At 39.4% G+C, this 16,700-nt stretch overlaps 1 protein-coding gene across 4 annotated transcripts in view; it reads right to left on the bottom strand.

Moving 5' to 3' along the window:
- Nucleotides 1-16,700, bottom strand: part of creb5b (cAMP responsive element binding protein 5b) — a 40,881-nt gene that overhangs the window by 23,255 nt on the left and 926 nt on the right. For 2 of the 4 annotated variants that reach the window (XM_029505030.1, XM_029505033.1), the window contains exons 1-5: nt 12,715-12,828; nt 7,825-7,902; nt 7,442-7,535; nt 5,588-5,709; nt 4,032-4,186 (exon numbers count right to left, since the gene is read on the bottom strand). In XM_029505030.1, the coding sequence (XP_029360890.1) occupies nt 4,032-4,186; nt 5,588-5,709; nt 7,442-7,535; nt 7,825-7,878 (425 nt within the window). In that variant the 5' untranslated portion in view covers nt 7,879-7,902; nt 12,715-12,828. Of the gene's footprint in view, nt 1-4,031; nt 4,187-5,587; nt 5,710-7,441; nt 7,536-7,824; nt 7,903-12,335; nt 12,398-12,714; nt 12,829-16,700 lie in introns of those variants that run through there. The other 2 variants (XM_029505032.1, XM_029505031.1) reach the window with 2 other exon arrangements.

Below are 16,700 nucleotides of genomic sequence, written 5' to 3'. Positions count from 1 at the left end.
TTGTGCTTGAGCCTGCATGTGTGGTGGCCCCAGGGCAGAGATGACACAGCCCTGCTGGAATGAGAGGGAACAGAGTCTGGGCGTTCCTCTACAAACGCACTATTAAACCCACTGCAGTACACAATGAGCTCATCTTAATTCAGGTCAGATGTACATCCTGCATTTTCTCTATTTTTTTTTTCACATTTTTTGGTAATTGATTAAACCTTTGATTTACCTTTTTATATTTGTTCTTACTTTTTCTCCACCTGCTACTTCTCTTTGTACATTAGCTCTATAATTTATACATGGTTGAGACTCAGCCAATAGTTGCCAGGGGTGAAGCCATTTGCCAGTCAGGGGGTGCCACAGGCATTTTGCAGAGGCCTTCCATCACTTCGGATGGTTCTCCCTCTTTATCACCACTTTCTGAATGTAGTCTAATCCCAAATAATAATAAAGGAAGTTATGTTTAAATTGTTGAATTCACATAGTCAGTGTTAGACCATAGACAGCCTAAAGCTTTGTGCATAGGTGCAGAGCCACCTGCACTATGGACATAAAAAAATCTGCCGTGTTGTTTATCATACATATGGGAAAAGGTGCAGAGTGTGCTGGAATCAAAGCTATCAAAACTATTAACACCCCAAAGACAGGATTAATCTGTTGCACTGCAGCTATGACAGCTCCTCAATGTAGAGCTACATGGTGTGACCAATAATCAACAGATTGCATTTGCATGTGAAATCAAGAAGGTTGGGAATATGTATTTATTTATTTATTGCATTAACAACTAAGGAATGAATAAATGTAATTAATGTAATTATGCTCCACCAAACCAATAGAGAGAATGGCAGTTGTCCATAATCCCCCTTGACGATGAACGCCACTCTGAAGTTGGACTTTGCATAAAAACCTTTTGAACACATGCATATCAACATCTATTTGTGCTACTTCCCTTCAAGGCAAAACAAAGACGATAAGTAGATGTGGCTCTGAGGTGTGAAATATAATGTGCACTTTAAGCAACGTGGGAAATGAAACCACAAATTTACTTTTTTCAGAGTGTTGCACAGTGATGGGGCTGTCAAACTGCACACAGCATGCTCAGGATGGGACATCACTAGCAAGACAAAGTTAAGTTTAGATAAAAAAGTTACATACAGAAAATCAAGAGACCAAATGACTTACAACATATAGATGCCAAACCACAAATGACAAATTGGCACATTCGCACAAGGTTATTTTGAAATGTATTTAAGTACAGCAAAAATGTTACTATATTGTTTTGTTTAGATGGCAGAAAACCAAAACTACCTCCTATCAACAACAGCGGTGTGGAGGATTGCACCTTTTAGATTCACATAGTTTTCAACATTCCTAATTTTAATTACTAAAATTTACTTGTCCTCATTAAACTAAAGCACATATTTTCGTCCAAGGCCAAAATTGAAAGCGACATTTCCATACAACATCATCATAAATAATTAATCAAGAATTTGACCACATCTGTTCTGTAATCACGCCTCACTTAACCTTGCCTCATTCAGGTTGATTGTGCCATGTAATGAAATGATTGGAGTTCCTCTATTAAGTCATAATAGAAAATTTTCATTTCTAATTCCTTGTGCCCGTACCCATGTACCCACACATCCCTACTTACAAGTCAAAAGGTTGAGGTTTCAACATAATGTTATATGCCACATCGTTGACTCTTAATGTCCAACGCATTTAACTCTGACACAACTCAGTGCCAGATGTTTATAAATGAGAAGCGTAGAGCACTCAAATCTCTTGGACGCCATTCCCTTTGTATGATAATGATAGCCGTGACATTCAGATCTGTTGGCTCTTTCTTGTGCCTGGTTTTAACACTGGTTTGTGTCAGTGCAGCTCCCCAAAGACTTTGTTTAGGGACTCAGAGCATAAGGAGAGGGGGAAAAAAATAGAGTGAGAGAGAAGTCCTCAGGTTTCACAGCTGCAGGCCCAGCTCAACCCTAAAGTAAATGGACTTGAGGAAAGCCAATCCTAATTGATTCCAAGCCTCAAAGCTCTTCAGTAAACATTGTGGAGCAATGAAAATGACTTGTTATCCTAATTCATTGGATGCTCACGCTGTATGTTCAGTAGAGCAGAGGAACAAACCGAGGAAGCAGATGGAAGTGAGATTACACTGATTTTGTTTAGCGATTTTGTCTCCTTCTAAGATAAATTCACCACAGTGTTCCATAAAGTGTGTCAAGATTAAGAGCTTTATAGGCCTGCAATGATCACATAGACAAACTGTACCATTCTTGAGAAGGTTCACTGTTTCTTAATGGTCTTTAAAGTCATTTTCACTAAATCTAAGTATAAATATTTACACTCTAAAAACTTTATTAAGTTTTAAATTATTCTCTTTTCTTCACTATGACAAAGGAAATCAAAACATGTTGGAGACAATAATTGAGATGGCTTAACAGGACAAAACATTAATTATGACAGGCGTCATAGTGAACAATTGATCGGATGTTTAGTAGACTCTCTAACTCAAGTCTGGACAGAGTGAAGCAAGCCCATGAAGTGTCCGACTTATTTTGTATGTAGGAAGTTCCTGTGGAGAAACTCTGTTCATGGAGACTCAGTTGGCCCTAATGGCTTCCTGTGGAAGCATTGCTTCTCAGTGGAGGGATTTCCTCAACTCATTTTCCTGCTGATGTGAACATTTTGACATCAGTTTTCTTTGGTGTTCATCCTATTTATTTGTTAAAAAACCACCATTCTTGTTAACAAGGGTTGTTGTACTTCTTACTGTCTCAAATAATGTGAGATGGATAACTGTAGCTGGGATTGAGGATGCCAGCTCTGTTCTTCAAGTGATGTAAAACCACCAGTCTCTCAACAATTCGGTGAAATCGTAACAGAGTTGACGTCTGCACTTTAGCAAGGTGAGGAGTTTTTAATGACAGGTAAACTCAGGTGAAACAGGCCCAGCAAAGTCTCTGTTACTGGCAGTGATTGCTGCTCCACCAAGGGGATGAAATTCCACCCCCTTCCTGAACAAAGAGCCTGACAGTGTCACTCAGGCTTAGTGATGGGCCTCCCATCCAATATTCACTAGCTCTCCAAGCTGTAAATCTACACAGGACAGCCTCAACACAACACAGGTCTATAACACTGAGCCATCTCAATGTCTATCTGGCTTGCCACAGGCCTGGTTTACAGTGACAAAACCAAGCACAAGAAGACGGTTAGGGTAAAGGCACAAATGACATGAATAAAGTCGGTGGGATATCCTCATGATGACGAAAGTGTACATAAATGTTTGCTACAATGAATATGTTATTAAGATTTTTGTAAAAGGAACCACGTCAGCCTCAAAGAATTGATATCTAATGACAACTAAACGTTGGAAAGATTTGACTCAACAGCATCCAGTCTGGTTATATCTGTGATTGAAAATGCACTTGATCTGTTCCTTTAGCACTAAAGACTGCAGATACATGACAAATCAGTGCCCTACACGGACTGCTGACATATTTTTCATACAGTGAAAAGAACTACTTTATAGCAAGAAATGCTAAACCGTTGTAAAAGCAGTCACAACTGAGGCTTCAACAATGACCTCATCTTGTCCTCTGGGACCCTCTTTGGCATGCTCTGCTGTGGGACAATACTGAATGAACAGCAAAACACGAATCGCCAGTCCCACACACATTGCTCACAATGTAACAAAATACTGACATTACCTCAGAGACTACGGAGTGATGACAATCGGCACAGACACAAAGGGACCAGGCTGTAGCTATAACAGGGGCACTCTTAAGGTGAGAGGATACACTGCGATCACTGATAATTTTCAGTCTGTCAGCAGTTATTTACCTTTCTTCAACCCCATGTTAATAAATTATAAACCAAAAATGAAATGCCAAACACTCACTCAAAATGAATTAACATCGCATGAACTACATTTCACATTACTAGATTACATTGCATTACAAGATATACCTTGTAATGCAATAAGTATTTCTTACTTAATCTTGTCTTACTCATGTTTTTGGTTGCCCACTCACCCTATCTGTCTATTTGTGGATGGAGCCTGAGTGATGACAGAACTGGACTGAGAGGGTAGGGCCTGCTGGATCACTATGCTGGTATCATGGTTGCCCATCCGTGAGTGGGACTGCTGGTGCTGGCCTTGGCCTGCCTGGCTATGCAGTGAGATGTTCTGCAGAGAGAAGTGAAGAAGAAAAGAGAGAAGGTTTGCAGGGCAAGGAATCTGTCAAATTTTCCCCAGTAATTTTTATTTTCAGTACAACCCAAGCATTACAACTGTTTGGCCTTGAGTGCTATACACCCAGCTTGAATTGGTAATGAGGAACTGTGTAAACTATCATCTACAGACTTTTTCTGAGTTGAATTAGGGAAACAATGAGTCTAATGAAGACCAGGTTTCCTTATTGTTATTTACCCAGCAGGACAGTTTGTCTGTTTTATGTCCATTACATAAAATGGCATATATTCAGCTAAACAACTGATTCACATCTTGGTGGAAACAAACAGCAAGATGAAGTAGTTTGCATCCAGTGAAATGTGAATGAGCCACTGGTAATAATTAAACATATAAAAAGGAGAATACAGAAGGTCATAACATTTTAGAATATTTTACCATACAAAAGAAAGGCAAGCTCTTATTTGTGTTCATGTGTAATTATTTTATATTTATATTGGATGACTGTTGTTTTCTTCAGTGCTTTCCTTCCTTATCTCTACCAACTGTACTTTGCGCTTCCCCAGAGTCTTGCTCTGACACGTCTCCTGCTGACTTTGCAGAACCTCCCATACCAAACTACACAGGCTCGAGAGGCTAGACATGGCATGACCTGAGCACAGATGAGCTTCAGAACCAAACCACTCAATGACAGCTTACCTACAGTGAGCACTGCACATCTTCCCAGACATTAGATAAGCAGTCTGTCTTGTGGTGATTTGACGAGTACCTGTGTTTCAGGTAGACATGCCTCAGGGAAGATATATGGAGCATAGATGAACGTGTCTTTTATCATGACTCTGCTCACATACGAAAATGTCTGGTCAGGTCTTTTATTGTTTCCACAAAAGTTGTCTCAGTGGTCTGTCTTTATGTCTGGGAAGAAACAGGACTCCCCTTCCTGAGAGGTGGCCAAGGAGCTGTTTGAAGTTAAAGGTGGAGGTGATAGTTTTTCTCTTCACCTGTGGTGGATGACAATTTCCACCTGCTAGGCTCGTCTGTCACTATCAACAAGACTGATGGGGATCAAGAGGGAGGGAACTGGGGCACACGAAGATGTGCAAGACTACATATTGGATGAAAAGAAGAAAATTTGAAGAAAATGTGATAGAAATATTAATTAAAATTAAGTGTCTTTAACAGTCAGGTCTTTAACAAGTTAACAGAGATTACATGATGTCTTCATGTTTTGCATCTATTAAAAGAATCTGCATCAGTGCTGTTGATAGTGACGTGACTAATGATTGTACCAGATAACAGTTCACAACGGCGTGACATAATCTCTGTGGTCAGGCACTGGGTCTGGGTTAGCCTAGGTGTTTTTTTAAGCACAAGGATTCAGATTGTATTTTGTAGTACCTGTTTACTGTCCTCCTCTTCCTGGGCCTTGCAAAACTCCTGCTCAATGGAGCAGTCCAGTTCACTGAACAATCCCACTTCTTCACAGTTCTTCAAGAAACGTGTTGGTGTGGGGGTCTGGTCTGGAAATTGAGGAAAGATTTTTCAATTTTAACTTCAAAACCATTCTTTTTTTTCATTAGTTAATTTCTAAGACTGTAAACACCATGACTATGGACAACAATAGACTCGGGCTAAAGAGGAGCATCCAAAATCATTTTCCCCATTATTCTGAAATTGTTTTTTTTGTTTCATAATTTCATCAGCTAATTTCTATCTGCACCACCTTGGCTGCTCCAATTGAAACAGGATGTCTGTACAGTGACGGAATAACACTTAACAAACAAACAGGACACATAATTAATATTACCAAACATAGTTTGTTACCTTGCTTTTTAAGATGTAGTATTCTCCAGTCTCACTGATTCTGCATCATGTTAAAATGCTGTTTTTATTACTTGTTTATGTTAACCAAGTTAGACTAAGCCACTGCAAGGAAGTTAAGGAAGATCCACATGAAGACATAAGCTTGAAAAAATGGACATCATTGTTCCATATTTGCAGCAATTTTAGGCGACCACCATCATTATTGAGAGAGAGATACTAAACTTGACAGCCCCATTTCAGCTGATGAAGTACAGATCCCACCTACCGAGTGGGGGTCTCATTTGTTGAACCCAGTCAAACCACGGTATTCAGCCTGACATTGTGGGGGGTGCACACAGATCAGGTTTCAGACAGTTGAAGGTGATTTTAGGATCAGGCTCGTTTCAAAGACTAAAAGCATACTTCATGCTCTGTTTATCCATTCTGACTAGACTGGGGATTGACTCAGACTTTGTACCCAAAATACAGTATTACTCTAAATATCCTTATTTTCCATTGAAGATGTCGAGAATATACCTCAAGTTCGATTTGTGAAAAAAAAAAGAGTCACTGAAAATATTAGCAAATGGAGTATGAGGTTAGTGGTTGTTTGTCTCTGTTTGTCCTTGTGTGTTGGCCCTGCGATGGACTGGCGACCTGTCCAGGATGTACCCCGCCCCTCGCCCAATGTGAGCTGGCATTGGCTCCAGCAGCCCTGCGACCCGGATACGGATAAAGCGGATGAAGATGAGTGAGTGAGTGAGTATGAGGTTAACCCTGGGCAACAGTTGCATTACTTAAGGCTAAAGAGCAGATAATTATTGTGACAAGTTTAGAGTACGTTACCATGGGTGTCTGAGATGTCACTTACAGTATAGCCACTGACTATTTTCTCCCGAGGTCAAGGTCTCACTGAAACGGTCAGAGCTGTAATTCAGACTACAGGCAAGAAAGACATCTGGCCTAGAAAATACGATCCTGCTGTCCACTGAGTGTAAATAATAAAGAAGACACAATCTCTGTAGCAGTACACTATCACTAGTGTGGTAGGGACATTTCAGGGAATGGAGATCTATACTTATGGATTGGCCTTGGATCGACACTTGTGATTGCAATACACAATCTATGAATTCGACGTTTCTTTGAACAGATTAGTATGTCATATGTACGACTCTCCAGCCATCCATAAACAGTTGTAAACAAATTCCCAATTTTTTGAGAAATAACCTTAATGCCCTTCAGTAACGCATCATTAGCTGTTGTGGGTAAGTAGTATGCGCTGAGTCGCAAGGCAGGATGTGTCATGATTTATATTACTATAAACAACTGGTATAAACATGCCATAAAGTTTTGCCATTATAGTCAAGTGTGTCTGAGCATGACTCACCAGAACACACCTGCTGAGGGGCTGAGGAACTGTGTCTCTTTATCAATTTTGCTATAGCTTACCTGATAACATGTTGTCGTTCTTTATGGAAGGGAACTTAAGGGTCATCTCATGCTTGTGTCGATGTATCATCAAATGGTCCTCCGTGGGGAATCGCTGTTAAGTTTTTAAGAAGTATTGCAATAAATGAGCAGAGTTAAATAAATGTTCTTATTCCAAAGCTGTATCACCATGTAAAGAGAGTTTCCTAAAAGAGAACCAGCTTTGTGGTTGGCTTCAAAGACCATTTCTGTTTGCATTTTCACACCTGCAGTGTTATTTACAGTTTGTGTTTCATTCAATTCCATGCTACTCTGTTTCTACATCTCAGACCTCTCATTGTGTGTCTCTTCATATTACAATACATACACATGTTCTGTGATATTTTTTTTCTCTTCAAACTCACCTGAGAACAGCCAGGAGCGTTGCACACGAATGGCCTTTCCTGGTCTGAGTTCATCACTCTGGCCAACTTCTAATAAAACTACAAAAAAAAGAAAAGAAAAAAAAAGCAAGGAGCGGAAATTAATGGCTTCTGTTTTATTCTGTTTGTTATTGTACCTTTTTATTTTCATTCATTCATCTTCAACCGCTTATCTATTTCTGGGTCACAGGGGTGCTGGAGCCAATCCCAGCTCAGACTGGGTGAGGCAAGGGTCACCCTGTACAGGTCGCCAGACAATCACATAGCCCACATATAGAGACGGACAGAGACAACCACTCACACTCAGACATACGGACAATTTAGAGTCACCATTTATTTTAAGTAATTAATATATTCAACGGATTCAGCATCTATCCATATCTATAGCTATATCTATCAAATATATATTTATACATACACACACATATCTAACCAAATACCAGCAACATCTTGAAACCACAGCCTCTATGAGGTGTCTTAAAACGTTTATCACTGCAAAGTGAGAAAAATCTGTTTCAGCACGTATGGTGCTAAAATGATAACAATAACTACTGCTTTGTAGTGATGTGTGAATAGTCAATTTTCATAGGTATGTAAAAAATGTCCTTGAAATGAACATCATCCAGGTTGTCAAAAGCTGACAAAATTGTATTCTAAGGGTTTGGTTACACAGTGCTCATTTTAAGATTTTCCTTTTAAACAAACTCAGTTGGTATTCGCTCATTAGTCAGGACAAAAAAGAAAGCTGTGACAGAGCAGTGCTGCTTGAGGTTTCAGTAGTGGCTTAAGCCTGTTCTAAAATTAACAATTTTAAAGAAAAGGGGAGTAAGAGTTCAGTACACATAGGCGATGGCGATGTATCGCGTTACATGTGACTTCAGTTATTGTTTTAGCTGCTTTATAAATTCAAAATGAAAGAAAAGGCAAACTTCCTCAAAAGAGAGGTATGTCTCATACCAGTGCTAGGCTTAAAGGAAATGCAAAACTGAAGCATAAACACGTTTGTGAGCATAGAATTAAAGGCCTACAAAATAATACTGTTCCTACATTTAGTTTCAGAAAAGAAATCACATGAAAATAACTCTGAATGTCTCACATATCTTTAAATAAATAAAGTGAAAAAAAATCAAAAAATGGGTATTTTAAAGTTTTTACTTAATTTTTTTCTTGAACAATTCCCGTAAAACATTGTTTAACTCATTTGATTAAATGATCCCTTGGCCTTACATCTAACATCACACTTGATGATTGCTTTTGTTCCACTGAGCGTCTCTTACTTGGGCCTCTGATCATTGTCCAGTAAAAGTGTAAACTATTCTAAAAATTTAAAAAGATAAACAAACAACTTCTGACCAGTCCCTGCATGCCAGTTCTACAGATGTTCAGAAATTTATGATGGCTGTTTTATTTAGCAGTTATTTGTTAAATAGTTTAGCAAGTGTTGAAGTAGTATAATCAAACCGTTCTCAGGAGCATATAAAATAGTACGGGGAAGATGTCTGACCACCACTTTCAGTCAGTGTTGTGATCATGGTGTGCGAAGGCTGTTCACAGTTAACTTGCTGGTCTTCTAGTACTGAATATATTCCCGTTTGGCCCTACATAAGTTTAAACCAAGGCCTGAAGAACATGTGAACGAACAAGACTTATGGACACTCATTCTGTACTGGCTGAACTGAGCCTTGATAATCTATTTAAAAAGTGCCCTGAAGGTGCACAGAAACAGAGACTCCCTAGTCCAACGCCATGAATGAAAAGCTGAATGAAATGCTTTGAGATAAAGTGTACAGTAAACAATTCAACATTTTTCTATTTTAAGACTTCTTAAAAGTGTTTGAAGCTGGCACTGCCTGTTGAAAGACAAGTGTGATCATCAGCATGAAATGTGTGGTTCTCACATCTACTGATGGCTGGATGAGCTACTGCATTTACAGAAAATTGTGCTTCATTAATTAAAAACAAATAGCACAGAATTCATTATTCATTTAGCTGCATTGCATTGCAATTCACAAGAATTGCAATGCAGCTGTATGTGTCACATGTCAAGCATAAATACCGTCATACAATATGTACATGTGTGTCATTTTCATGGGTACAGACTATTTCTTCAAGCACAGTCAAAACAGTCAAATGTTGTGTTATGCTAAGCAGTGCTGTTTTTCTAACAAGCTGCACTTCATGACCAAGCCTGCAGAACAGGGTCTGGACAGGGTCTCTCTGTCAGAGAGCAATGAGCCCTGCTCCGTCTTTCAGTCACCAGTTCATTCCATCTCTTTGACCGGGCCCCAAACACTCACCTGCTCTCTTCTGACACAACAAACACAACTAACACTGCTGAGCCTAAGCTTCAACCCAAACTAGACCCAGGATGATGGCAAGTATTTGGAGTTGTGCTTCAAAAAGCCAATAGACATTTGCCAATTACTGATGTCTTGAAATAACATCTCAGCACACATTTCATCTAAAATGAGCTGCATTGAGCTTTGAGCTATTTTTTCCATAATTGCTGCCACATTTGTTTTCAGGCTTCCTTCCTGAGCACCTGCACAAGTATGAACTACTTCATTTAAATGTGAAACTTTACAACAGATCTGGGATCAAAATGGCATCACCAGTTTTTAAACAGCTTCAGAATGTAATTTTTACCTTCCTCTTCCTGTTTTTAAAACTGTACTTAACTATTTCATCATATTCACTGGAAAAGCCATAACATCTGACAAGTTAAACTTTTTAACCATTAATTCTGTGAATGGCTTTTTTTATGCCTCTACGAATTGTCCAATAGCTCTAACATTTCACCATATCAGTACTCAACATCCTTTCCTTCGAGGGGCACTTGGCTCTCGTGTGATATAGATGTTTTAGTTTAGCAGAGGAAATTTGGTTGCACTTTATATTAACTATATCCGGATGTGAGCAAGGGGGAGGATTAAGGTCCGGCGTTCAATTTCAAGAGGAGCTGGGGAGGAATTCTCCAGGTAGAAAGTATATTAGAATTTAAACAATATGTTAAGGGAAAAAAGGGGTTAGGGTGCAAAAGCATATTGGGTTAAAGCAAGCACAAACATGTACAGAAATTCTAATCTTCAGCTCCCCATAGCCCGGGCCTTTGACAGCACAAGTTCAAGGCGGGATCATGGCGACCCCTGAGGCAGGGAACATGTCCCTCATAGACAACATCTGCCCTGAACTTCTTCTCTTGAATTGAAACCACAATTACTATCAATTACTAGTCTCTTCTGCCACATGTATGCTCATGACAAACACAGAAGTACCTCCAAGAAGGACTATGGGTCAAACACCGCTGACAGCATTCTAACCCACAAAATGTTCAACAAGATTTTTTAAAAAGTCGCAGAACAATGCCCAAGTCAAAACAGTAAAATTCATGCAGGTGAAAAGACACATTTCTGGCTTGTATGAGTTTTCTTATAAGTTGTGTCATTAGTACAATCATTAGTCATGGAGCATTTCACCATGAACACATGCAACAACCATAAACAATAAAAACACATTGTAGGTCACATTTCATTGAGCCGCTGGACTGCAAATAAAAACCTTTACATCTTTGTTAATGTTACTATTAAGAGTGGCTGTTTTGTATTTGTTCTTGTATTTTTTCACATTTTGATGTTACGCATTATATATCACTATTATATATACTATATTTGTTAACTTGGACACAAATTGAAACTTATTTCGGAGATAATTATCACTTGGTTAGTCTTTTTAGTCTGAAAATATAATTGAAAAAGTATTGTTATTGAAATGTTCCTTTCAACAAAAGGCTGGAAATGTGAAAAAGTATTAAACTTTCTTCTATTGAAGTAATGTGTCTTCATCCCATTGTATTCAATGTGATAAATAATTGAAATTTCTTAAATCCAATCAAAATTAAAGTTTAGTTCTTTTTAACACGGCGAATTAAAGGGACACAATAAAACTAAGCCTTCACAGTAATTTAACTCAGCGCATGGGGAGCGAGTGGTTATTGATAGTGGTGTCACATAAACATAATGACAGCGGAGAGTAATCAAATGATTAAAACATCTTTCTTTTCAAGCTAGAAAGCTCGCCTCGTCAGCACAACCTTCCTGAAAGTAATCCTCAACATCTCAGCGGTTAATCAAATAGCGACTGGCCTGCAGAATGACGTAATGTCAGTCACGGTGCCGTTCAAGAGAAAAGGGAACATAAATTTCATGGGAACACGAGCATCACTGTCTTTATTATCACTGACATGACAGCAAAAAACCGCCAGACTATCATTTTCCAGACGATCACTGGTGAGTCCGGGACAAGCGCCGGCCCTGCGTATCCCGAGATGGGACAGGCGTGACAATGATGCAGCCCTCAGTGCTTTAAAGATAATATAAAAGCCGGGGGACGTGCCAAAGTGCCAAGAAAAACCTCACCCTGCGCGGGAACCCTGTGATTTGGGGTCGGACCTGAGGTGAATTCCTGCAGACAGTCTCCGCTGCTACCTGACACACCGAGCAGCAGCAGCAGCAGCAGCAGCGGTGGCGGGAGCGGCAGGAGCGGCACTTGACTCCGTTCAACTTCAACAACAGTCAACAGATTGGCTACAGCAACCACACCGGTGAGACGTGACAATGCCCTCAACGTTACAAAGCTGAAGGCATACTTCATCTCTTTAAGATGCAGTCGCGAATCAGTTGAGACCAAACAAGACAAAAAACAAAAAGCACATCTTCTCCTGACCGGGGTCGGTGAAGGGGAACAACAAAAACAAGTTGTTGCACGAAAAAAGAAGGAGAAAAAGTAAGAAGAAACGTTTTTATCTAACACAACCAACCTGCAGAGGCGCATGCACGGTGCTCTGCATGATGGGGTTAAAGGCTTTCAACTTACCAAACAAGTGTTGAAAATGCGAAGCAGTCTCTGAGAAGAAACCACGTTGGACTGAGAAAAGATTACAATACGATCTATTTAGAGAAGCATAACGTCACCCCCGGTGACGTCACGTGGGATTCCTGAACTTCTATATCATTGCGGTCCGCTTGGAGGCGGCGCGAGCAGGGCGGAGTTTGTCCGCTGCACACCCGGAGAGAGGCGGGCGGGGACTGGGACGGTGTGGGACCTGGAGTGGGTGTGGTCCGGAGCCGCGTCCCCCCCCACCGGCCAATTGGACATGCAAATATAAGCGTTCCACTCCGCTTCATCTCAACCGTCTCATCAGCGGTGGCTTCAGTGTTGAGCGACACGGTTCAATCACACACTTCACCCCCTGACACTGAGGATCTGATGTACTGTAGCAAACTAACAGTGGCGAGGTGGGAACGTTGCATCGTCACTGTTTGACTCATACTAAAGGCCCAATAAAGTCATTGTTTTTCTGTCTAACAATAAATAAAGGCCCCACCTTGATACAATTAGAAAACATACTTGTGAAACAGTAAATTTTTTTTACAGCGGACATCTTGATCTGTCACAGGAGGAAAAGCACAGCTGTTACTAATAACATTAATGAGGGCTCTGTTCTAATAAAGTGTTCAAAACAGTTTGACAACAAAGCATGCACAACACCAAGACCCTGAAGCAGCTAAATTGAGTATTTCTGGAATACGTCGCATTTTATCACACCTGCTTTCCTTGTCTTGCTGTAGCAAGACAAAAATACCCGAAAAGGGCTTGTTGGAAAAAATAGAACGTTTCAAAATTTCAGTTGCATAATGTAATGTACCAGTGACCTATATTTCCACAGGTGACATGTGACAGTCATAGAAGAAATATATTCTAGGTCTCGGTTAACCTAGAATTTATCTTCCTAACATCTCTATAATGTGTCAGATTTTCTGCGTTTGATTTTTATTTTTTGATCACACCTAAATTAATTCTGCAATATGCAACTTGTACGATGAAAGAAAGAAAGAGGGTCTTTTGAAGCTAGAGGACCATATTCAAGGAAGAAATATTAGAAAGTATACTAAACCATGCATCATTTAACCAACTGTGTCAATAAAAGTAGCACAAAACAGTAAGCTTGGAGCTTCTGGGGCCCATTTCATATTCTTTTTCAGAGTTTGCTATATATATATATATACCTCTACCCATCAGAGCCATCGATTACGTATCAAGCTGGAAAGGTCTGAACAGATCATTTACCCCATCTGATAACCAACAAATGTTTGTCCATGACAATCATTTTTAATAAATAGGTCATAACCTGACAGTTTCATCAACAGCTAGTGAACTGAACATGCAAAAGATATAGTTCTTCCACACTGCCTTGTCTGAAACAGGTGCCCGAGCTGCAGCACATTACAAGAGATTTAAACAGCTTTGGAGCAGAAAGCGTTTATGTTGGATCTCTGGGTGACTTGCTGGTGCCAAGTGGCTGTGATTTCTTGGGCCACAGACACTCGTTTTGAAGCCATCCTCAGCTCCAGGGATTAATGACTCCTCACACATTAAGAAATGTTTACCACTCGCCTGCGACCAGTCCACTAGACGCATTAAGAGCTCTGTCACTGAAACAATAACCCAGTCTGAAAAGCCCTCATAACTCAGAGCTTCTCCGCCTCTGTCTTTTAACCAGAGCTTTAATCAACGTTTATGACATCCTTTTGTCTCTTTATTGCCAATATATTTTCCAACCAATCCAAACATTATGCTCCCGGAGGAGCAGACTATTAAGGCTGGAAAGAGCCGATACAGTTTGGGTCAGTGACCCACACTAAAGCAGATTTGATCTATATTATACTAAACCTTTTACTATTATGCCTCTTTGCAATGCTTTTGAGTAAGATCACCTTGGGAACATTAGCACCTCCAAGGCTTCTTGAGAGCAGCAGGTGCAAAAGGTACAGGAGGCTTGGTAACAAAAGTGTCAGTCAAGTTTTCAATCTGTCAATATGGTATAGAATCATATTTTACTTTGTACCAACAAAGTGTTACAATACACTGCTTTCTGCTCTCTATACTACAATCACATAATTTGTCAAGCATTAATGACTCCTCGGTATTTCCAAATGTAATACCTGACTCTAACCCTAAGCAGTACAAAGAGGATTTTGAGAGTTTCCTCAAAGGGTGTTTGAAATAAATACAGAAACTCTGCCTCTAAAATTGTAGGCTCTCTGGCAAATGAGGTGTGCAGTGATTAAGATTTATTTTATATCTATGCCCCTTGCAAACTTCAGGTATCTTTCAAAATGACCAAAAAAAATAAAGAAGGAGCAACTCAGAAATGATAATAACATTTTAGTCCAAAACCCATGGTCACAGCATCTGACCATGGTTTTTGTTTTAGTGACATTACAATGCTCAATGTAAAATTTTCATTGTTCAGTCCTCTTGCCTTCCAACAAACCCCTTTCTGCTTCCATAAAACAGCCCATCCTTGATAGCTTGAAATTTGATAGCTTTAAAGTTGAAATGGTGTTTATTGTAGTGAGGCCTAAACTTGAAGTTTTTGATGTTTCCAAAACTGTCTGTTCAAGCATCAGTGGTAGAGAGGGGTAAGATTTCGGTCTCAAGAAAACAACCATCACTGTAGTGTGATGCAATAGACCTAAGAACCTAATTCAGCAAATCGTAAGTGGTGGGAGCTTCCTAGTAGATAACCCTGGTGACATTATCACACCCAAACCTTCACGCTGTAATATGCACATTAGGTGGCTGGTGAATGCTGCTGCCTCTGTGATATTTATATCTGTGTGGGATGTACTCAGCATTTCTGTATAAGTAGGCTATATCACTCTTTTGACATCATGCATGTGCTGATGTCAAAAAATGTCACAGCATGTGGTTATCAAAGACATTTGTACTAATGTTATATGGTTGGGTTTTGCAAAGTGCCATATAAATGGACATAGTAGTGATAGCAATGTTATATACAGAATGAAACAGTTTTGCGATAACCTCCTTGTTTAGAAATTGCCTGGGGATTAAAATCTTTCAGTATACTTTGATTGAACATTACGGAATAGGTCAGGTGCCTCTCTTAACTGCAGTATGTGGGAATGCAAATGACTGTATAACAGCGAGCAAATTATCATGTCGGTTAGCTCAAACTTGTTGGATGGTTCACAGAAAGCAAGAGAGTTTGGCCACTTGGTTGCAGCTGTGAAATCTGACATTCCCTGCATGTTTCCAGTTTGAGGCTAAAAAACATAGTTAGTGAATTTGTAATGCAGGAAATCGCAAATATATCTCTGATGTCATATAAATTTATGGGCTGTTGCAAATTGAATAGTAATGGTAGTTACAGCTATACTCATCAAACATAACCATCAATAAATAACTAAGGGTAGGCAAAGCCGCTATTTTAAACAAAAGCCATTAGCTTCCTCATACAAGAAGTTGTGTTTGATGTAATACTTTTAAAGAAATGCCCCACTATATTTTCAAACATAACTGGAAAAATTGTTTTGCCATCCCTGTAGTGCTTGATCTGGAAATGGGCTGGGCCCACTGATGAACCATTACAACATCACCAGGCACAAAGTCAAAATTACTGCTGTGCCAATACATGCAAGAAAGAAAGCAACTGATGAAAAGTTAATAAATCCTATTAACTTTGTATTTTAAAACTACATTTGATTTATGGATAATTTACAGCAGAACTGCACTCTAAAACCAGATTCTATACTCCATAGTAGCACACACGATTTATACTCACTTGCAAACTGGTTGTATGTCTTCTCACATTAAAATTATGCAGAAAGCTTTTTGTCTTGCATGTGTTTAAATCATTTTTTGTTATCATCTAAAACAGGTGAAAAAAATGATCTCATGAATATTGGTTATTATGAGTAAACTGCATTCAGTTGTTTATTGTCTTTCAACCTGAAAGTTTAAAATGTGTTTTGTACGTAACAAATCTACTGAAATTC

Source organism: Echeneis naucrates, chromosome 6 (assembly GCF_900963305.1).
Source record: "Echeneis naucrates chromosome 6, fEcheNa1.1, whole genome shotgun sequence".
NCBI classification, from domain to species: Eukaryota; Metazoa; Chordata; class Actinopteri; order Carangiformes; family Echeneidae; genus Echeneis; species Echeneis naucrates.
This window is presented reverse-complemented; position numbering and strand designations above follow the sequence as displayed.